Raw genomic sequence first — 23,319 nt, 5'->3', positions numbered from 1 at the left:
AAACCAGGGTAATGTTTGCATAAAAATGCACTCTTATTAGGTAAACTGCTTTGCAGTTTAGACAAAATTGCATACAAACACAAGTATAGAAAAATGTACCCTAAAATGCTGGTGAATTTTTGTAAGAAAGTTTTGTTAAAAAGGAGTGGCAAACCGATTTGAAAATGAGAATGGAAAAAATGGGAACTTGACAGAAACCATAATTGACAGTGTTCCCCATCACTAGTCATGGCAGCATTTGAGGGTGCAGACCGCTCTTCTCCTACTGATACTGGGGGCCAGTTGAGTTAGCTTGTGCTGGAATCCAACCAGGGAAGGTTGCTGACAGTGAGATATCACTTTCTGTCTTCTATACCAGGGGTGGGGGAGCTCCAGCCCTGTGCAAAAGCATCCTTTGAAGCAACGTGCCTGCATTAGCCACTTCAAAGAGGCTTTTGCAAAGGGAAAGCATCACTGGATGCCGCCATAATGTCAGGTGATTGACATGTCAGAGGTCCAGCCCACCCTGTCAACATTGGCCCGCCAGAGGTCAGGTTGATAAAGATCGGGCGCTCCAGCCAGAAAAGGTTCCCCACCCCTGTCCTAGAATATCATTCTTCTGGGCCCTGGGTCAACAACCTTCCACCAAGAGAACAATGATACCCTCTTGAACCTATTACATTGCAAACTTTGATACCCCTGGTCATGAGTCCTTAGTGACTCAGTCGCAGGCCTTGGTGGGCATTCAGGAGTCTCAACAATGCTAACTGATCTCCAGAAGATGCTTACAACTCATCATTTACCTCTTATACGGATAGATCCTGCATTGTGGGCAGCTTCTTCCTTGATTTCTTTCACAACCACCCTTACAGTGGAGACCACATCAGGCCAGATGCCATCTGTAACTTTCACTCTTATGTCATACGTTCCTGAAGGAGTTCCTTCTTTGATACTTAGTAAGCCAGAATTGTCATTCAGGATAAAATACCTGAGAGGAGAAAACCATTCATGGTATCACCCAATCATATTGTGGCTAGAGCTCTCTGTTGACTTAAGTGGTGTATAAATTTTGTTAAATGAAATAACAACAAATGCATGCATTCACATCATCTGCTTGATTTTCATTGCTGTGTTGGCTCGTTGCATTTCATGTGAATTTACCCTCTTGTAAATTTATCTGCTCCCCAGCATAAGTGGTTATGCTCGCTTGTTGATCCTTAAAATAAATTTGTCCAGGAGCAGTAAGTTAGAAAGGGTGGCACTCATGCACCTGACCTCCTGGCAGCTAACTTACTGCACTCCTGGAGGGAAAGGAAGTAAGCAACCCGCGCTCTGTGGACCCAGTGGAAAAGCCAGTCCAGCATTCCTGCTGATGTGTCTGCACAGCATCAACCACCTCACTGCTCCCCCCAGCCGCCCCGACTTATCGGTGAGTGGCAATGCCTCTGTTTCTGGGCAGTGGCACACCACCTTTTGGGGACTCCTGCCCTTCCCAAATCACCTTGAAGTATGAAATTTGCATATTAGTGCACTGCAAAAACACACATCATCTCTTAAGGACTTTCCTTCGAAAGAAACCAAACCTGTGGCCCATATTTGCACCCCTGAAATCTCTCATAGTTTGAAGTCTGGGGCGCACATAATATTAATTTTTTAATAGGTAGATTACATTGTCTTGTGCAAATTGCCCCATAAGTGAAGCATAAAAGGTAAAGGTAAAGGTACCCCTGCCCGTACGGGCCAGTCTTGACAGACTCTGGGGTTGTGCGCCCATCTCACTTAAGAGGCCAGGGGCCAGCGCTGTCCGGAGACACTTCCGGGTCACGTGGCCAGCGTGACATCGCTGCTCTGGTGAGCCAGAGCCGCACACGGAAACGCCGTTTACCTTCCCGCTGGTAAGCGGGCCCAGCAATTTATATCTAGAAATCTCCTCAATAGTCTTAATAATGATAGCCGAAAATGTTTTCCTATGTCCACCTTTGCCAACATTTTTAGGTCCACAGACACAATTAGATTTTTGGGCAAGTGGGCACTATGCCTTTGGTTACTCCCCTACCTTTAAAACAAAACAAAACCCAGAAATAAAGTGTGCATACATTTTACATTTCTAAGAGCTGGGTAAAAGTCAGATTCAGCAGAATCCATCTGGGCCTTGAAAACACATAGAGCTGAAAGAGGAAGTGGGGAAGAGAGTCCCCTCCTCCAACTTCCTTCTTCAGCTCTATGTTGTTCTTAAGGTAGAAAATAGAAACCACTCTTAGCACCTTAAGACAAAGGGGGTAATGTGTGCGTTTGTGTGGGTGCTCAGAGGTATCAGCCACCATGTTGGCAACCCTGATTTAGTATGATGTGTGAATGCAGCCCATGTGTTCTGTGAAGCTATACTGCATTAGTTTTCAGAACAGCTACCCGTTTCTGATACTCGACTCTCTCATTAAGAGAGAGCTATTTTCAAAAACATAAAAACTTGACATTTACCTGGGTGCTTTCCCTTCAAAGTGATATGTCTTGTGGTCCCAGTCATCGTTGTCTGGGGCATGAATCTGACCCAATACAGTTGTGGGTAGGATACCTTTCAAAAAGAGAAGAAAAAGGGGGGGGGAGAGAAGAAAATCTACTACTTACGTAAATGTGAGAAGGCATTCTGCAAGTGTAAAAAATTACTATTCATTTTATTCTCCTATCATGTTTGCTTTTCAACTATTCTGGAAGTATGTTGTGCTGTTGAGATATCAGTGCAAGATATCAACACCTGCAAGCTGACACACACCTAGGCTGTATGCCTACAAAAACAAAATTTGGGGCAAGAAAACTCTTGTTCCAAGGTGAACCAAGGAAAGTCAAGTTTAGTGAATTGAGACAATCAAGAAAAAAATGCATATGCCTGCTTATAGCAGGCACCTGTTTTAGAAACCCAGGTTTTTTAAGTGAAGGGAATGTCTCAGAAAAGGAAATACGGAGACTCAGAAACCAGCCAGGTAAGGAACATGGGAACTATGCCAAGCTCACCAATCACCAAAATTCTTGTTCAGGCTCCTATGCCACCTGAAGCTTGGACCTAACAATTCCTAGGGAAGAGCAGAGGGACCTGCTTTATGCCTAGTCGGACCACTGCTCTCACTATTCTCTACACTGACTCACCATTGCTCTCCACAATTTCAGACAATAGAAGTCTTTCTCAGCCCTACCTGAAGATGCCAGGGATTGTACCTATGACCTTCTGCATGCAATGCATGAGCTCAACCACTGAGGAATGATCCATGCACTGGGGGGAGGGATGTGCCAGTTCCAGCCCCTCCCCCCCCCATGTAAAGTCCTCTCACCATCTGGAGTGGCTTTTCAGAAGTTTTAGCATGCTCTGCAGCTGGTGGGGGAAATCAACAAAACACCCTGCAACTTCAAAGTGCTTTCCACACATGGATCATTGGTCCCATATCAGGATTTCAACATGCACTAGAATTAGATCTGTGAAGCAGCCCAGATCCTTCTCTCCTCTAACTCTCGTGGGCCAAATGTGACAGTCAATCAAATTTGACCTGTCAGTCACTTGACAAGACGGTTATGCCAGGTGATGGGGCAATCTTGCAAAGAGCATGGTGTATTGAAACACCACCCATCAGCCGATTATCACACATGATGTCAGGTGTAAAGGGAAGTGGGTGTGGGTTAAGGGAAAACAGCCTCATGGGCCAAATTGGGACCTAATTAGACCCATGAGCAGAAGGTTCCCCAAGCCTGGTTTGCACTCATTCACACTTCTCTTAAAAAGAAGGGCTAAACATATTCTTTTTAGTAAGGATAGATAGCCAGAATGCCAAACAACACAGCAGGTGCCAGTCTCTGCTTGCATAACAGCCTGATGGACGTGACAATCACTACTGCCATGTGATTTAAGGGGAAGATTGATGGTAGTAGGCAAGCTGTTGGGCATTCGCCAGAACAGACTTTGGAAGACACTGCACGAAGGAACCCATTCAACTTACCTGACTTCCTTCAGTACTATTTTTACTCCTTCCCCCAAATGCACCCAAATTTACAACCCGTAAATCTTTGGGAAGGACTCATCAAGGTAAACCCAATTGGAGATGTAAAGCTGGGAGGGGATTCACCAAGAACCCCTCTGTATGCATCCTAATGTTCACCCAAGGTGTTCTGAAACAATGAACAGGGAATGCAGGCCACAAGAATGCAGAATACAGGCATGACCATAGATAACTTTGTGGCAAGTCACATACTCTGCATGAAGAAGGTCTCATGTTCAACCCCTGGCATCAGAGTTTCTGGGTTTTTTTGTATTTTTTAAGGATCAGCTGGTTGGAAAAATGAGCCTGAGACCCTGCAGAGCTGCTGCCAGTTTGAGTAGACAATACCAAGGTAGATGTACAAAACATGACCTGGAATAAGGCAGTCTCCTTTAAGCATGGAAGCCAGCTTCATCACCATCAGCTTACCGTTGTAGCTGTAGATGAGGCACTCCATGAAGCCAGCAGCATGAGGGTGGTCATTTCGGTCTCCGATATTCACGGTCAATGTGTTGGTTGAGCTCATGGGAGGGCTCCCGCTGTCAGCAATGAGAATCCGCAGTTCAAATACCTTGTGCACCTCCCTGTCAAATGTGTGCAATGCAGTTAGCATTGCACTCCCGTTGCTGAAGTCCTGCAAATTAAAATAAGTCACGCTGCCAAAGTCGCTCAGTAAGTGAAAGGAGAAAGGCGCCCCGTTTGCTGGGCTGTCCCTGTCCTTAGCGTACAAAAGCGTCGAGGTATCGTTCATCTGGACAATCTGAGGAGAAGGAGTGTTTTCCCAAACCACTGGGTTGTACTGCGCCTCAAACTCGGGTCCGTTGTCGTTTACATCCTGGAGAGCCACGAGGACTGTGGCACTGCCGCTCAAAGGAGGCTGTCCCATATCTGTAGCGATGACCACGAGTTGGTACTGTGCCACAGTTTCATAATCCAGAAGACCTGCCACAAGGACCCAGCCATCAGTAGCCACAGAGAACTTCCCATTTGGGTCCGACTTATTTAGCAGGCGGTAAGAGAACCGTCCATTCAGCCCAGAATCTAAATCGACAGCAATAACCTGGACGACTTTAGTTCCGAGGGGGACGTCTTCAGCCAGACCTGCTACCTCATAGAATTGTGGGTAAAACAGAGGAGCGTGGTCATTGGAGTCCTCCACGTAGATGACACAGTGAGCTATGCTGGAAAAATCCAGGTCCTCTGCTTTTACGGTCAAGTTAAACACCCTCTCGTGGGGTTTCTCGAAATCTATCCGCTTCCTCAGTCGAATTATACCGCGTTCGTCTGCTTTGTCCGTCTCAATAAAGAATTTGTGGTCCTCATCTCCACCTACGATGCTGAAAGCCACCACAGCGTTTTCTCCTTCATCCCCATCAGTAGCTGACACCACAGCAACCTCAGCGCTGAGGCTTGCGCCCTCGGAGACAAAGGCCGTGTAGATCTTTTGCGTGAAGGTTGGCGTGTGGTCATTTACGTCAGTGACCAAAATAGTGGCAGTCCCTGTTCCAGTCAGGCCTCCTCCATCTTTCGCCTCAACCACCACCAGGTACCGGTCTTCTTTCTCCCTGTCTAAGGATCCCAACACAGTGTAGATGGTGCCAGTAGCTGGGTTAACTGAGAAGAGGTTGAGGTTAATCTCGTTTTGGACGTTCTGAATAATACTGTAGGTTAACACGGCATTCTTCCCAGCTCTGGGGTCATCAAGGTCTACCGCCGACATCTCCATGACGGTGGAGTCAGCGGGGGCGTCTTCTGGAATTTGCCCCATAAAGCAACCGTCCGAGGCGCAAAGGAAAAGAGGTGGGTTGTCGTTCACGTCCGTCACGTCAATGATGACGTCGGCGAAGCCCGTTAGACCCTCCCCATCCTCATCGGTAGCAAGAACAAGGAAGCGCCACACGGACCGCTTTTCCCGGTCCAGCTTCTCATTTGCAGTGATCTCGCCTGTGTACTCACTGATAGTGAACTCCGCTTGGGCACCCTGACCGTGCAAGGAGTAGCGGAGGGCACTCTCGTCAGCTTCCTGATCAGGGTCAGTTGCAGAAACCTGAAAGCAAGCACAAAGGTTAAGCACCAAACACCTAAATTTTGGAATTCCCTTCCTACGGAGGCCTGTTGAGTGCCCCCCACGGGTGGTCTTCTGACAACAGATACGTTATTTAGAAAGGTTTTTAGCCATCAAGCTCACCTGGGGTTTTTTCCTGCTGCTTTTAACTGGCTGTTTCATTGATCTGGGTTTTTTTTTAAACCTTGTCTCGTACATCGGTTTATATTTGACAATGTTTTGTTTGTTTTACGTTATACTTTGTTTGTTCTTAATCACTTTGCACACTATTTTCTGGACAGGCGATGCATACATTGAAATAATAAAAATAAAAGCCCAAACATGACAGCTGTATTGTAAGCAGCTGAGATCACTATGAAGTCTGACAGAAACCAAACAACGATGACATGGTGTAAATGTACAGTTAGTATCCAGAAATTCACATTACTTGAATTAGGCTGCAATCCTAAGTGCAAACCCACACTTACTATGGAGAATAAACCCAACGAAGCTCCTCAAAACTGAGGGAATATGCTTTGATTTCAAGGATTGCAATTCTTTTAAGTTGCTGGAATTTTCCACTAGCGTCATTTGTATAATTTTTGAACCCAGATTTACCCTGCTTACCCGTAAAACAGTTACCGGCAGATCAGTAAGTTCCTCCAAGACACTGCTGTGGTACTCGTCCTGGGAGAAGACAGGGGCTTCATCATTCTTATTGACTACATTGATGATAACAAGGGTGTGGTTCTCCCATTTTCCATCAGAAGCTACCAGCTGAAGCTCATAATGCTGTTCTTGTTCATAGTCAAGACACTGGGCAATCAACAGAGTTCCCATCTCAGGTTCCACGTAAAAATCTCCTCGCTCATTTCCTGAAGTGATCTGATATCTGAGCTTGGCGTTAGATCCTAAAAACACGAGGTTGCTACCATATTATCCTTATCACAGCCCGGGAGATCTCTGAGCACTAGGGTCTATCCCAACATTACTTTCAGAAGAATTTTTTTAAAAACAAGAAAATTTTAGATCCAGGCTTAGTGTTGCTTAAGAGTAGACCCATTGAAATCAACTGACTTAAGAGCCATGTGGTTCAATGGGTTTACTCTCAGTATGACTAATGCAGGCATAGGCAAACTTGGCCCTCCAGATGTTTTGGGACTACAACTCCCATGATCCCTAGCTAATGACCTGTGGTCAGGGATGATGGGAATTGTAGTCCCAAAACATCTGGAGGGTTGAGTTTGCCTATGCCTGGACTAAGGCTTCAGTTCTAACCCCACTAACTTAGAAGTAAGCCCTGCAGAATTTAATAGGGCTTAGTTCTGAGTAGACAAGGTTAGGATTGCATCATATGCTTGGATCCAACCCAAAATGTAAAAGCGTCATGCATGCCTACTTCCAAAGTAAACTGCATGTATAGCAAGACTCTAAAGCGAATCCAGAGGCTAGGTACCTCTCTTTTATGTCATTATTATTACTTTGCATTTTATTCTAATGCAGTAGGCATAAAGACCAAACAACAGAAAACTGTCCCAATTTAGGAGTCATGTACAAATAGGAACTGCTACTGACACGACAGTGCGATATGTTCTGTGAAAAGAGAATAGCACCATAAAGAGTACAAGGCTTCCAAATATCTACAGCAAGTGCTGTTAAGTGTCTTTGTGTATTATGGTCAGAAATATACAAAATACAGTTTCATCCCCAGTGGCACAGAAGGTTTGCGGGTTTTTTCCGCCTTGCAGAACTTGTGCATTGCATGTACGGTAATCTTTTCTGAGACTGCAACTGTCCAGACATTTTAATACCAAGCAGCAATATTTAGACTTTCCAAAGCTTTCCACCTTTGGACTACAGTTCGTTAACGGCAATTAGCAAAAAATGCAGTAAGTCCTCCAATTTAATAGCAGAATTTTGCCCTATAAATAACAATTCCGGCACGAAAATAACAAGTCACTTTGTTATTTTAACTAACTCTTGATGGTATCAGTCCAAAATTATGATCCATCCTATTTAAATAAAAAACTTTGGGAATGTAAGCGTGCCAGACGAAGATACTAACACATGTGAGATACTAGCCAAAAACTTTTAGCTTGGCTATATTCTAACTCAAAAGGTCCGAATCTACTTTCCATTAAAAAAAAAATAATGGGTGGATATAATGAGCTTATGAGAAATGCTTAAAAAAAATATCCCGGTTCTCTTTACAGAACATTAACAAAGGTCTGAATAAAGCTAGTTTCCAAATAGTCGTATTTTGAAAAGTACATGACATGCAATTTTTGCCATTACTGTTTTATTCCACATTCTATAAACCTGTTCCTGTACCATATATAGAAAAAGCTCCTTTGAAGACAGGACAGTTGTCACCTCATCTTCTGGAGCAGCCTGCCATAGTCTCACTACTGCTTCCAAATTAGAGAGGTTTCAGTCAAGACTGTACAACACATAAAATAAACCTGTGTTTGTGTACCTTCATCTTTGTCATCAGCTGTTGCCGTCAAAAATGCATACCCAACATCCTCGTCTTCATCTATATTAATTTCATACACTGAATGCAGGAAAGCAGGGGCATTGTCATTTATGTCGCTAATTAAAATCCTCACATACGCTGTATCTGAAAAGCAAATAATCAGCTATTTGGCTTTGGAGGCTCAGGCGACCACAACGGCAGCACATCATTCTGAACCCTCTTTTGACCCACAGGAACCTCTATATGTTCTTTTTTAAACCCACTGAAGTTTACCTGTGTTAGGCTGCCCATATAAACCAGGCCTGGCTGATTCAGAAGAATCCTGGGAATGAACTTCAATCAAGTAAGATCCTCTCTTCTCTCTGTCAAAAGATGCCTGGGTAGAAATGACTCCCAACTTGGAATCAATGTTGAAGTATTGGTAATCTTCACTAGCGTCCTTCAGTATTGAATAGTGGACCTGCAATTGAAGAACATAGGAGTGGGCTTTATACTCTATCCCATCTTCGTAACAACTCAGAAACAGGAACACAACCACTCTCAAGACATCTAACTTAGTTCAGCTCCAAGGCCATAAATATTCAACAGTCACAGACCTATGCCATTTGTAGCACTTACAGAAAGTTAGGTAACAGCACCGTTTGTGTGGAAGGGAAAGGTCTGTGTAGCCACAGTATAGCCAAAAATATGTGGACTGTGGTTTTCTACCCTCTAGGAGCAGCCTTTCTCAACCTGTGGGTCCCCAGATGCTGTTGGACTACAACTCCCATCATCCCTAGCTAGCAAGGCCAGAGCTCAGGGATGATGGGAGTTGTAGTCCAACAACATCTGGGGACCCACAGGTTGAGAACCGCTGCTCTACAGTTTGAACAGCTGTGAGGACTTGCCACAGAGGGCATAACCTTTGAAGCAAGTCAACGACTGAACAATTCAGGACTCTCACCGATTGCTGCAATTTAGATTCACACACTGGTCTTTAAATCTTTGCATTGGAGAATCTGACATTCCTATGTTTGTGAATCTGCTGTTGGTTGCCGTTGATTATTGAGTAATGTGAGAACGGCTTCAAGGTCTGAGGCTGCCCTCAGCAAAGTGTCCTCTCATGCCAATAAGCCCTGCAGATGGCAACAACACTTCTGCTATCAAATCTGAGTAGCATAAAGTCCCCGTTTTAATTTGCCACAATGTCCCTGAGTAATGCGACCTCAGAGGCATCGTGGGAAGTTAAAATGGAGGCTCACAGGCCCATCCACTCAGCACAAAGTGGGGGGGGGGAGTGTCAGCACAGACATCCAAGGGTCCCCTACAATACACTAACATGAGGTTAAGAGTAAGCGATCAGTTCAGGCTCTAGCCAGAGTTAATATATTTCTCCCATGAAAAGAAGAGGGTGAGAAAGGGGAAAGGAAGGACAGAGAGAGACAGAAGGGAAGGACAGAGACAGGAAAGAGATGGTCTCACCCACTGCCAGCATGCAGCCCTTAACAAATTACCCCTGAGAAGAATGCAACCTTTGGCATTAAATAATAATTCTTCCATTTTTGTCTTAAATGATGTACAGTCTACACAAGTGCTTTAATGCATATTGGCATCCACATGTTTTAACACATGCAAGAGATGGCATGTGGCGCCAGTTGAAAAGAATATGTATACTGTAACTTCCTACTTCAGGAGGCTATTACAGTCAAACCTCGGTTTTTGAACGTCTTGGGTGCCGAACATTTCAGAAGCCGAACGCTGAAAACCCGGAAGTGAATGCTTCTATTTTCGAACGCGCCTCGGAAGCCGAACGGCTTCCAAGGTGCATTTTTCATTATTTTTTTCCCCACTGACTTTCCAGCCAACCCACTGATCCTCGGTTTTCGAACGTTTCGGAAGTCAAACGGACTTCCGGAACGGATTACATTAGAAAACCGAGGTTCCACTGCAGTACAAAAAGTTAGGGTCTTGAGTCTCTGAGCAAGACTTTGCTGACCACCACCCAGAAAGTTTGGGGATACAGAATCGCATGTTGCATTTTCTCACTAGTTATCAGTAAAGGGAAAGGTAACAACGAACCTCTCCGTGGAGTCCCGAGTCTGAATCCGTAGCAAGAACCTGCACAACAGAGGTACCAACCGCTGCTCCCTCAGGTACAGAAACCTCGTAAGTAGAAGATGTGAAGAACGGGACGTTATCATTGACGTCTGCGGAACAAAAAGGCAGATTTAGCAATACATGGTTCGCTGACATCAAGTACTTGGAATTTCAGTTTGATATGCCGATATTAATAAACGGATAACCAACCTGTGACATTAACACAAACCGTGGTGAAAGATGCCAATGGAATTGTAGCTACATTCTGAGCCTTGATAGTCAGTGCAAAGAACTTGGTGGTCTCAAAGTCAAGAGGTTCAGCAACCAGAAGTGAAGCAGACCCATCTGCTCTGTTTGGTTTGAGGTAGAAGCGGACAGGCATGTTTGTCTCCGGAACCTGGCCCTCCTCCAGGCTATAGGTAACCCTTGGGTCATCAAGTGGGGACGTTGCTTTGATAGTCTAGGAAAAGGAATAACCAGGAACACCATTCAGTGGGGAGATGCATTTACATGGGCCACCTTGATCCTTAAGAATCAAAATGCAGATGATACTATTGCGGCCAACGGCCCATGGCATCAGAGCTCTGCTTTTCTGGTAATAATAACCAACCCTCAAATTCTGCAGATGTTTTGGAACACACCTCACATTAGCCCCAGTCAGCAAAACTGGTGGTCAGGGATGATGGGAATTGTACTTCAAAATGTCTGGAAAGCCTGGGGAAGGATGTTCAAATTACTGCCGCACATTTCACACAGGAATCCATACCCAAGGAAGAACAGAAATGAGCTGTGGAGCAAAAGGAGCCAATTCTTCTTAAAACAAAAAAAAATCATCAGAGATGCAGACATATGGATTCATTTGTGGATACCGGTGTCCAATAGGGGCAAGACTTGTCTGCATAATTTCAGAACAATTAGGGGAGGGACCATGACTCACAGAGAAGAACCATGTACACCATCTTGAGCTCCTTGGAGGAAAAGTGAGATACTAATAGTCCCGCTCTATTTTGTGCCCAGTTCTGGGCACCACTCAGTGTAAACCAACTTCCTTTTATCCTGAAACAAATACGTTTCCAATTTTATTTTTAAAGCATACCACTATCTTGGTGTCTCGAATCGTGCTCTCTGGGATCGTGACCAAATAGGCACTTTTCTCCCACTGCGGCGACTGATTAAGTGTGTTCGTTACAGTGACAGTCAGTTCCACCGTGCTGCTCCGGTTCCCTCCATCTGTGGCCACGATGTATCTTGTGATCTGAAACGTCTGCAAAAGAATTTTTAGCAGCCATTCACCAAAACACAAATGCTTGTTTGCTAGAACAAAGGCTGAAAAAAAGCAGGTGCAGCAAGTATTCCTCCTGCCAGATTATATTCTGTAAGCTAGAGCTTTCCAAATTTTTCATGCCGGTGACATACTTTTTAAGACATGCATCATTTCGCGACAGAGCAGTTCAGTTTTAGCAGCAAACCGGAGGTTAAACTGACCCCTTTCCAGCTCTGGGAGGAGCATGGAGAGCGGTCATGTGACACACCTACACACGGAGCCAACACACTAATGTGTCACGGCACACAGTTTGGAAAGCTCTGCTGTATGCAGAAGCATACCTGGGAGATTACGAGATTCACGTACACCCAGCCTGTGCTGGGGCTGACTTGGAAGTATTCTGGCTCCTGCGGCAACATGGAGTACGTGATGGCGGCGTTTACCCCCTGGTCATCATCATGAGCTGCAGCATGGAGGAAACTTGTCCCCACTGGAGTGTCTTCACGAAGGAAGTCTTTGGAAAGATGGAAGCACAGAGTTCATTCTAAACATGCCCTGGCCTAGTTAAAGTGGCATTTCAGTGATGGCAATCACGGCACATAAAAATGCAAGGAAGGCCCTGCCGGATCTAGTCCAGCATCCTCTATCTTAGTGGTCAACCAGATGCCTCTTTAAGAAGCACAGAAGCAGGACATTATGGCAATAACCTCTTCCTGCTGTTTCTCCCCAATGGACTTCTACTCAGAGGCATTGTTGCCTCTGATCCTGGAAGCAATATTTAGCCCAGTGACAACTTGTGCCTGATGTGGCTGGTAAGGCAGGAGGCAAGGGACCAACGGTAGGTGGAGCCAGAGGCAACAACAGGTAAAGCTACCCTTTGACTGACTGTATGTATGAAGGCAAGCAGGTAGGGGCTGGCTAAGGACAGAATGAGGTTGGGGGGCAGAGTCCAACTTGACCTAATGGATTAACATCTGCGGACAGCCACAGGGGGGTCATTTTGGACTCACAGCTGCCCATGGAGATGTAGGCCAATTCTGTGTCCATGGCAGCCGCCTACCAGCTCCATTTGGTACGCCGGAGGAGACCTTACCTGTTTGTGCACTGCCTCGCCAAAGTGCTACACGCTCTGATTATCTCCCACTTGGACTACTGCAATGCGCTCTACGTGGGGCTACCTTTGAAGGTGACTCGGAAGCTACAACTAATCCAGAACGTGGCAGCTAGACTGGTGAGTGGCAGCAACCGCCAGGACCATAGAACACCAGTCCTAAAGGATCTACATTGGCTTCCAGTATGTTTCCAAGCACAATTCAAAGTGTTGGCGCTGAGCTTTAAAGCCCTAAATATACCTGAAGGAGTGTCTCCACCCCCAGACACTGAGATCCAGCTCTGAGGGCCTTCTGGTGGTTCCCTTACTGTGAGAAGTGAAGTTACAGGGAACCAGGCAGAGGGCCTTCTGGGTAGTGGCACCCACCCTGTAGAATGCTCTCCCATCAGATGTCAAGGAGATGAGTAACTATTTAACCTTTAGAAGACATCTGAAGGCAGTCCTGTATAGAGACGTTTTTTAATGTTTGATGTTATATTGTTTTTATATTTTGCTGGAAGCCATCCAGAGTGGCTGGGGCAACCCAGTCAGATGGGCAGCATATAAATAATAAAATTAAGATGATGTTTATTTACTTCCCACCTTTCTTTCATCTTGGAACCTAAGGCAGCATACGTTTTCTTCCTAACAAGTAACCCACCTAGGCCAGTGACCAGAAATGTACATTTCCCCATACAAAGCAGTCTTCACATAGCTTTAGCATAGCTGGCTTCTGCACTGCTGCTCACACAGGTGAGGTGATTATAAGCCACAGTCAGAGATGTTGCAGAATTCCAATAAAAACAGAAGCGGAAATTGCCAACATTCACTCAATCGTCCCGTGCCAAGAATGGAAATCAATCCATTGAATACAATTGGAATTTGCTTCTGCACCCCCCCACCCCTATTTGCAAATGATACGTAACACAAACAACATGTATTTCATGATGTTATCCCCCTTCCCATTTGCCTTGCATTTCTTATACAATGAAATGAATGGCCTTTGAACTGGAACAAATGGTGTGGAATAATGTAATGATAACTTTTTGCCAGAAACTGAAATGCAGTGGAACGGAAATATTGCTGCATGTGATGAACATGGGTTTGAAAGGAAATTTATGCCATCTTAAAGCCCTACAGAGAAGGAATCTAACTGAAGGCTTCTGGGCTCAACACACACTTCGCAAACTTAAATCAACTCTCACAGTGCAACAACAGTTTGTGCCTACTCACATTGATAGCGGCTGTTCTCGAACTTTGGATCGTTGTCATTCATATCAGCAATGAAGATGGTGATTTGACACACTCCAATCAGTGGCTCCTGAGCTTGATCTGTAGCTGTCACAGAGAGCGTATACTCCTTCTGTTTCTCTCGGTCAAAACGCCGAGTCGAAACGATAACACCTAAACAGACACATTACTATCAAAGAGTCAGCAGGATCACCGCTGGCTTTAATCAGACGTTTTCACAAGTCTGCAGCAACTCACTCCCACCGTTCAGGCTTAATAAAAGCTTATCCCTTGTAATGTTTGCCTGCACAGAGAAGCTCCCTTTTTCTTCCACTCTGCAATTTATTTTTGTTGTGTCTCACAAAATAGCTTAGATGGTATACAAACATTTTTTTTATAATATTTTTTATTGATTTTCATCATGAAAAATACATATCACACCACATTACAACTTTAACAAATTTTCTCGTTTTTGGACTTCCTTCAGCCTCTCTGACAATCATCCGAATTAAACTTTTTGATTACACATTTCCTAAATTAACTATTGCCTTCTAACAAACCCTTCCACACCTATTTTTCTTTTTTACAATATTTCTTAGGTTTTTACAGAGCTTCTTTAAATGCCACTAACGTTATTTCATTGTCACTTATGCATTCCCAATATTCCACTAACTTTCCCCAGTCCTCAATGAACTTTTGATCTCGTAGATATCTGATCTTCCCTGTTAGTTTATCAAGCTCTGCATAGTCCATCAGCTTCATTCTCCACTCCTCCAATGTTGGTACTTGTTCTTGTTTCCAGTTCTGGGCCAGTAATATTCTTGCCACTGTTACTGCATATTGGAAAAGTTTACAATCCTTTCTATTTATTTCATTTCCTATAATCCCTAAAAGAAAGGCCTCTGGTTTCTTAACAAATGTATATTTGTTGTGTTTTCTAATTTTACCCATTCCTTTAACCAACAGAGACATGAAGCTTCATAATATAATTTCAGGTCTGGCAGGGCGAAGCCTCCTCTCTCTTTAGCATCTGTTAGTAACTTAAATTGAATTCTTGGCTTCTTACCCTGCCAGATATACCTTGAAATTACTCTTTGCCATTCTTTAAAGGTCATAGTCCCTTTCATTATTGGAATTGTCTGAAACAAAAATAACAGTTTTGGCAGCACGCTCATCTTTATCGTTGAAATTCTTCCCCACAACGATAACTTCATTCGTCCCCACACCTCCAGATCTTTCTTTATTCCATTCCACACTGGTATATAATTATTCTGATACAAATCAATATTCTTAGGGGTTATCCAAATACCCAAATATTTCACCTTCTTCACCACTTCTATACCTATTTGTTGTTGCATTATTCCTATCATCTCTTGCTCCATGTTCTTAGCAATTATTTTAGTCTTTTTCTTATTCAATATGAACCCTGCCACTTGACAAAATATTTCCACCTTATAAGTATGTTTTTAACACTTTCCAAAGGTTCCTCCACCGTTAGAACCAGATCATCGGCAAAGGCTTTAACCTTATATTCATTCAGGCCTACTGCAACCCCTTTTATTACCTCATTTTCCCTTATTGATTTTAGAAAGACTTCCAGGACAATGATGAATAACAGTGGCGAAAGTGGACACCCTTGTCGTGTACCCTTGGTTATCCCTATTTCTTCCGTAATCACATTATTAACAATTAATTTAGCTTTCTGTTTGGTATATATTGCCTTTATTCCATTGAGGAATTCCTTACCCACCTCCATATATTCTAAATTTTTTAACATAAAATCCCAAGATATATTATCAAAGGCCTTTTCTGCATCCACAAATATTAACATAGCTTGTTTCTCATTCCTGGCAGTCAGATATTCCAAAATATTGATTATATTCCTTACATTGTCTTTCGTCTGTCTGCTGGGTAGGAAACCCGCTTGATCCTTATGAATAACTTATTGTAATATTTTTTAATCCTCTTTGCTAAAATACTTGCAAAGATTTTGTAATCTGTATTTAACAATGAAATAGGCCTATAGTTTTTAACTTGTGTCAAATCAGAGTCTTGTTTTGGAATAAAAGTAATAAATGCTTCTTTCCATGTTTCTGGGATTTCTCTTTCCTTAAGAATATTATCCATAACTTCTTTCAACGGTATTGACAGGATGTGTTTCATTTCTTTATAGTAACTTGCTGTAAATCCATCTGGTCCCGGAGCTTTCCCTTTTTGAAATTCTTTTATAGTCTCTTTTATTTCATCAATTTCTATTGGGGCGTTCAGCTTATCTTTTTTTTCTGTCGGGATCTTATGCACCTTTTTTTTTGACTTAGATATCTTTCTATCTTCCTCATATTGTTCTTCTCTGTTCTTTTATATAGATGTCTGTAAAAGTCCAAGAATCCTTTTTTAATACCTTTTGGACTATTTCTTCTCCCTCCACGATGATTTTGTTGATTGTATTCTGTTCTTTTCTTTTCTTAATTTGCCATGCCAGCCATTTGCCTGATTTGTTAGCCGATTCAAAGTTCCTTTGTCTCATTCTTTTTATATTCCATTCTACTTCTTTGTTGATTATCATCGCAAATTGAGTTTGCAGAGCCTTTATATTCTGTTTTGCTTTATCATTATTCGGTTTCTTAACTAATTTTTGTTCGTTTTCCATTATTTGTCTTAAAATTTCCTTCTTTCCTTTTTCTCTGCTTTTATTTCTGACTGCATTCTGCTGGATGAAAAATCCTCTCATAACCGCATTGCTGGCATCCCATACTGTATTCATTTTCGTACCCTTGTTAGAATTATTTACAAAATAGTCCATCAGATTCTTTTGGGCTTTCTCAACAATTTTTTGATCATCTAGAAGATAATCATTCATTCTCCATCTGAACTTTTTTCGATCTTTCTTCGTTTCCTTGTAATTCAAGTTTTATTGGATTATGATCTGAAATTACTCTAGGTTGAATTTCTATTTGCCTGATTCTTGTAGTTAATTCATTTGAGACCCATATTTGATCAATTCTCGACAATGACTGATTTGGGTCTGAGTAGAATGTAAATTGTTTTTCCAGTAGGTGTCTCAATCTCCAAATATCAATTAAATTGCAGTTTTTTATCATTGAAAAAAATGTCTTTGGTAATTTCCCTTCTTTGCTAAGTCCTGCTGCTCTTAGTCTGTCCATTTCCATTGACACCACACCATTCATGTCTCCCATTATTATAATCTTTTGGTCTATATATTCGAACAGCTTTTCTTCCAAATTTTTAAAAAAGTCAGTTTTGTTTCCATTTGGTGCACAGTTCCTGACAATTATTATTTTTTCCCCTTGCCATTGAATCTGGACTGCGATGACTCTTCCTTCTTCATCTTTAAAAATTTGTTGAGCTTCAATTTTATTCCTTACATATAATACAACCCCTCTCTTCTTACTCTTGTCAGAAGAAATAAATTCGTTTACCAATCTTTTGTTGATCAAAACTTTCCTATGTTTTCTCGCCACATGAGTTTCTTGTAGGCAAATTATATCCAAATTTTTCCTTTTTAAACATTGTTCAATTTTGTTCCTTTTATTCCTATCATTCATTCCATTAATGTTCCAATTCAAAAAATTTAGTGCCATTATGACCTCTTAATTAAATAAGGGATTTTGTTACTATTTATAGTCCATCTGTTTTTCCATCTTCTTCTTCTTGTTCCTCTTCCACTTCTTCTTCTGTCTCTTTTCCATTCTCCTCTTCATCATCTTTAAGATTCACTCCTCCTGCTCCTACTCCTCCCACAGCTCCTTTTTCTTCATCTTCTTCTGCTCTTAATTCCTTATATTTTCTCAGGAAGAAGAAGAAGAAGAAGAGTTTGGATTTGATATCCCGCCTTTCACTCCCCTTCAGGAGTCTCAAAGCGGCTAACATTCTCCTTTCCCTTCCTCCCCCACAACAAACACTCTGTGAGGTGAGTGGGGCTGAGAGACTTCACAGAAGTGTGACTGGCCCAAGGTCACCCAGCAGCTGCATGTGGAGGAGCGGAGACGCAAACCCGGTTCCCCAGATTAGGAGACTACCGCTCTTAACCACTACACCACCACTTACTTGTCTCTTCTGGGCTTGTCAGTCTATATTTCTTACTTTTATAGAAGAAGGAAATTCCTTCAGGGAATTCCCATCTGAATTCTATGTTATTTCTCTTAAGAATTTGGACAAAAGCTTTGTATGGGTCTCTTCATTTCAGTAGTCTTATTGGAATGTCTTTAAAGATAATAATGTAACTTCCTTCAATATTTAATTTTTTTTTCTCTGTTCCTTTGTAATATCAGATTTCTCATGTCTCTGTCCTTAAATGTTATTAAACAATCTCCTGGAAATTTCTGTGTTTTTGCTGATCTTACTCTCATTCTGAATGCATTTTGAATTGTTTTTGCAACCTCTTCTGGTTCTATCTCTAACCATTGAGCCAACTCTTTTATCAGTTTCTCCTTAATATTCTCTCCCTGTGTCTCCGGAATGGCTCTCAGCCTCAAACTGCATTCTCTCTGTCTCAGATCGTTCATTGCGATCGCATCCAAAACTTCCTCCTGGGTTTTATTCATCTCTGACATACCTGTTTTCATTTTCTCTTCCTCTCTTTTCATCTCCTTCATTTCCATTTTCGTTTTCTTCCACCCTTCCTCTAATTTTTGTGTTAGATACATCTTTTATTTGACCTTTAAGTTCATTAACTGTTTCATCTATTTTTTTTATCCATTTTACCAATTCTATTGTCCACATGTTCTAATTTAGTTTCTAAATTCTTTTCACTTTGTTTAATTTCTGCAAACATTCTCAAAATTTCCGCTTTAAACTCTGACTCCTGTTTCGACCCTTTCCTGTCCGCTGGTGTTCCTTCACTCGCTTTTTTCATTTTTCCAATGTATCTATTTACAACCAACAATAAATTTCAGATCATAACAACCAACCTTCTGATAATATCAAATCACAGCAGATAGCAAAAGTATATTAACTCCCTCTCCAGACCAGGAAGGGTAGAGCCAGCAGATCTAACCAAAGGAGGGTAGAAGTCACTAAACAGTTCCAAATTCAAAATTTTTGACAGTTCCTAATTCAGAATTCTTAGTTCCACTGGGAGATGATAGTGAGGGAAAAATGGTATGGCCCGTATAGCTTCTTGCCACCAATTAGGCTAATCCTTAATGATCTCTTCTGCCACCAATTAGGCTATTTCCAATTAACTGAGGGTAGCAAAGAGCCAAAGTCCAAAATAATCCAGAACAGATGAATCACGATAAATAAAAAGAATTATAGCCAATTATAAGATTGTAATCCATTCATGAGAATTATAATCCACTGTATCCAATTATAGTAATTGTGTTTGAATTATGTCTCACGAAGACTCCCACCTGAATCAATCCAAAAATGTAAAATAAAACTTCCAAAACCTGCGATAGGAGCAGGCCACACATAAAAATTTGGGTGGAAAGATATTAGTCCATTACTGTATTGACCATACGTAAATTCTTGCAGAAATAAATCCAAAGTTGTAAGGAGTATAAGAAAAAAAAATAGAAGAAATTCCAATTCCAAATAAAAACGATTTTAAAGCCAAATAAAAATACTTTAGACAGTTTCTATATTTGGGGAAAATATAATCCACAAAAACCTTCCATAAGTCCAAAATTTTAAAAACAAAAAAAATTCCTTCCAGTAGCACCTTAAAGACCAACTAAGTTAGTTCTTGGTATGAGCTTTCGTGTGCATGCACACTTCTTCAGATACACGAAAGCTCATACCAAGAACTAACTTAGTTGGTCTTTAAGGTGCTACTGGAAGGAATTTTTTTTGTTTTGACTATGGCAGACCAACACGGCTACCTATCTGTATCCAAAATTTTAATTTAGATATTCTATATCTAGCCAATTAAATTTGTTGTATCCAATCAGTCCATAAATTTACATTAAAAAAGAAAACAAAAACCACCCACGTTTAGAAGCAGTTCCAGCCACTGTAAAATCAGCCACCAGTAAAGCAGCCTGGCAAGAAAAAAAAACAGAAGAAAAAAAACAACAAGCCAGAACAGAAAAACAAGTTGTAATTCCCTGTTTGACCACAGGGTTCTAAGTCTCATATATTATGTTGTAATATAAAAAGTTTTGGTGACTTTATAGTTTAAATTTCCCCTATTCCAAATAATAAAAATATTACCAATTACCTAATTTCAGTCCTTCCAAGACAAAAAACAGAAAAGAATCCAGCCGAAGTGGCATCCAAATATTACCTTCTCTCCTTTTATTTCCCAACAAGAAACACAGCTCTATAAATAGTAACAATGGAGTCTGGAGCTCTGTTGCGTAGATATTCCAAAAGTAAAGCTTGGATTATTCACAGGCTCCTTCCAATTCAACTCTTTGTATCTTCGAGGACTTTCAAAATTCCAGCCCTCCTCCCCCTTTTAACTTTGTTATTTTTCCACAGCTACTTCTCAGAGAGTTACTTTTAAAAGTTTAAAAAGGAGGAGAAAGATCAAAGCCGCTAGCGGCAACTCACTTCCCGTTTCCAGCTCTGCTTACAGTTCTGCGTCTGAGCTGATTTCAGAAGACGGCTGACCTCCGTAGTTTTAGCTTTTTAATCCGGATCATTCCTTTAGCCAAATCAATCCTTTTTTACAAATTAGGTCCGAATTTCTTATGATTTTTGAGAATTGAGCACTTTCCCTGCAAGCTCGGGGCTTCGCTCTCCGAAGGCAGCAATGCCTTCCCTTCAGCCCGCTTCCCTGCCCGCCGTTCTCTTCGCTCCAAACAGGAGTTACCTGACGGCCAGACGGTCAGCGTTCCGGCATCCGCAGGAACCAGAACTCCTGGACACCCACCAGAGAGTATTTTCGGGGGCTACTGTGCCCTGTAGCACCCCCTTTTCCTTCGGAAAGCCCGGGATTCTCCAAGCGGAAAAATCCCCGCTTGTGCTGGGATCGGGCTCAACCGGAAGTCGGTATACAAACATTTACTGAAGAAATTGCCCAACTCCCAATGTGTTTTGACCCAATTTCTCTCTTCTTCAGGGTAAAGGGCTATTTAAAAAAAATAATGTAACTACAGAATGCACCATGAGCTTCTGCTGAAATAAGCAGAAGATGAGTAGCCAGCTTGAAATGCATCGAGAGTCTGAAAACAAAAATTCAGTAAATACTTGTGCACCCAAATAATTTTTCATCATTATTTAGAAGCACAATACCATGAGGCTTGAAATAAGTACAAGGATATACACTTAAAAGCAAGTGACAGTAGACCAACAACCAGTTTAGATGAAGAAAAACTATTTCCAATGGGATTGGCAGGGAGGAGAGGGGTATTTAACACCCCCCATCACCCCTTCAAATGGTTCATCTCCATTTAAATTTGAAGATATAATTTATTGCTTTATTTCATAACAATAGTTTATAGACAATTTCCCATCCAAGGGTCCTGCAGCATTTATAGCAAGCACTAAAATGTTAAAAAAAAATCTATGCAAAATAAAATGAATACAGTGGTACTTCGGGTTACATACACTTCAGGTTACAGACTCTGCTAACCCAGAAATAATACCTCGGGTTAAGAACTTTGCTTCAGGATGAGAACAGAAATCACACGACGGCGGTGCAGCAGCAGCGGGAGGCCCCATTAGCTAAAGTGGTGCTTCAGGTTAAGAACAGTTTCCGATTAAGAACGGACCTCCAGAACGAATTAAGTACGTAACCAGAGGTACCACTGTATTAAAATATACATAAAATCTCAGGGCAGTTCACAAGATAAAAATACATTATAAAAGCACAAGATAACTAGTTAAAGCAAAAACAAAACAATAATCACCACCACCACCACCCCTTTCACAAATATGAATATAATGTCAGGAGCAGTGTCAGGGTCAATGGGCCAATTACTTAGCCAGAGAAAGCATGAGCAAACAAACAGTCTTCAGAAGCACTCTAGTGCAAGTGCCTCCCATATAGGGAGAGCTGTAGAGCTCAGTGGGTGGAGCACCTGCTTTGCATCTAGAAGGTCCCAGGTGTCTCCAGGTAAGGGCTGGGAGAGATCCCAGCCATGTGAAATCCTGGACAGGCCCTGGCAGTCAGGGCAGACATTGCTGAGCTACATGGACCAGTGGTCTGACTCTGTATAAAGCAGTTCCCCATGTTCCTATAGTAAGAGGGGAACAGGCTATGGAGTTAACACTTTCTGATTATGCAGGATCTGGCTCGCCCGGCATTTGAGAATGGAGACCTTCTGAAAGAACAATGGGATATTAGCTCCGCCCAAGACATGATGGAGAGCAGCAATGGCTGGGAAAAGATAAGACATAATATTTTACAAGGACAGGAAGGAACACCACGGACAGAATAATTGTCACACACAGGAGGAATAAGGATGTAGTGTGAATGCTTCAACTATAGGTGTATAAAACATTTAATGTGTCAAGACGAATGGATGTCGTTAATATTGCAGTTGCTGTATAGGGGATTGTTATTTTGACTGGAGCGTAACTGAGATGAATAAGATTTTGGAACGCAGAAACGAAGTAAATCATCAAACCATCCATTTTAGCACATGGGAGGCCACCTGAATTATATAATTTGGCATCTGAATGATTGGGATTAGTAATTGCATTATAATTTGGCATTGTTATAATGAAGCTATCATTGGATTGTTGTAAACGAAAACTAATAAAAATTATTGTAAAAAGAAAAGAAAAAAGAATTCTGGGCTAGCCAGACTATGAAAGGCAATTCTTACCTGAATCAGGATCAATACTGAAGCCCGGTGAAGCTCCATCTCTGTGCATGAGGCCATACTTCACTTCTCCATTCACTCCAAAGTCTGCATCGTAGGCTTCCACCTGCAGAACGTAGGTTCCTGGAGGCTGGTTCTCTAGAACCCAGGTACTGTCACTGTAGTAAGCACACTGAAATACAAGAAATCAGCAAGTTAACTTGAGCAACTTCAGAAATCCGTTATCATGTAAGGCACAGTACGCTGGCAACCAAATTAAGTGCAAGATAAAGCAGAAGGAGTCAGAGACATTCATCTGAAAGGAAGAGAGAAAGTTTAAAGCACAAGTTATTTAGGGAGACTTCAAAGACGGACTTAAAACTGGACGGAACTTTACAGGTTTGAACTTTTCAAAATCAGCAGC

The 23,319-nt window shown here is 42.0% G+C and overlaps 1 protein-coding gene across 8 annotated transcripts in view; it reads right to left on the bottom strand.

The window, feature by feature from the left end:
- Positions 1 to 23,319, bottom strand: part of LOC307220697 (neural-cadherin-like) — a 58,649-nt gene that overhangs the window by 17,174 nt on the left and 18,156 nt on the right. For all 8 annotated transcript variants that reach the window (XR_013841052.1, XM_079984707.1, XM_079984706.1 and 5 more), the window contains exons 9-20: positions 22,920 to 23,088; positions 14,185 to 14,355; positions 12,203 to 12,375; positions 11,694 to 11,861; positions 10,808 to 11,057; positions 10,580 to 10,707; positions 8,795 to 8,981; positions 8,522 to 8,665; positions 6,673 to 6,956; positions 4,431 to 6,048; positions 2,458 to 2,551; positions 783 to 967 (exon numbers count right to left, since the gene is read on the bottom strand). Coding sequence is in view for 7 of the 8 variants with exons in the window: in XM_079984707.1 (XP_079840833.1) it covers positions 783 to 967; positions 2,458 to 2,551; positions 4,431 to 6,048; positions 6,673 to 6,956; positions 8,522 to 8,665; positions 8,795 to 8,981; positions 10,580 to 10,707; positions 10,808 to 11,057; positions 11,694 to 11,861; positions 12,203 to 12,375; positions 14,185 to 14,355; positions 22,920 to 23,088 (3,571 nt within the window). In the remaining variant the exon portion in view is untranslated. The remainder of the gene's footprint in view (positions 1 to 782; positions 968 to 2,457; positions 2,552 to 4,430; positions 6,049 to 6,672; positions 6,957 to 8,521; positions 8,666 to 8,794; positions 8,982 to 10,579; positions 10,708 to 10,807; positions 11,058 to 11,693; positions 11,862 to 12,202; positions 12,376 to 14,184; positions 14,356 to 22,919; positions 23,089 to 23,319) is intronic.

The sequence above is a fragment of the Podarcis cretensis genome (genome assembly GCF_951804945.1).
Source record: "Podarcis cretensis genome assembly, chromosome: 7".
Classification (NCBI taxonomy): domain Eukaryota; kingdom Metazoa; phylum Chordata; class Lepidosauria; order Squamata; family Lacertidae; genus Podarcis; species Podarcis cretensis.
Note: the sequence above shows the minus strand (reverse complement) of the source record. Positions and strands in the feature narration are given on the sequence as shown.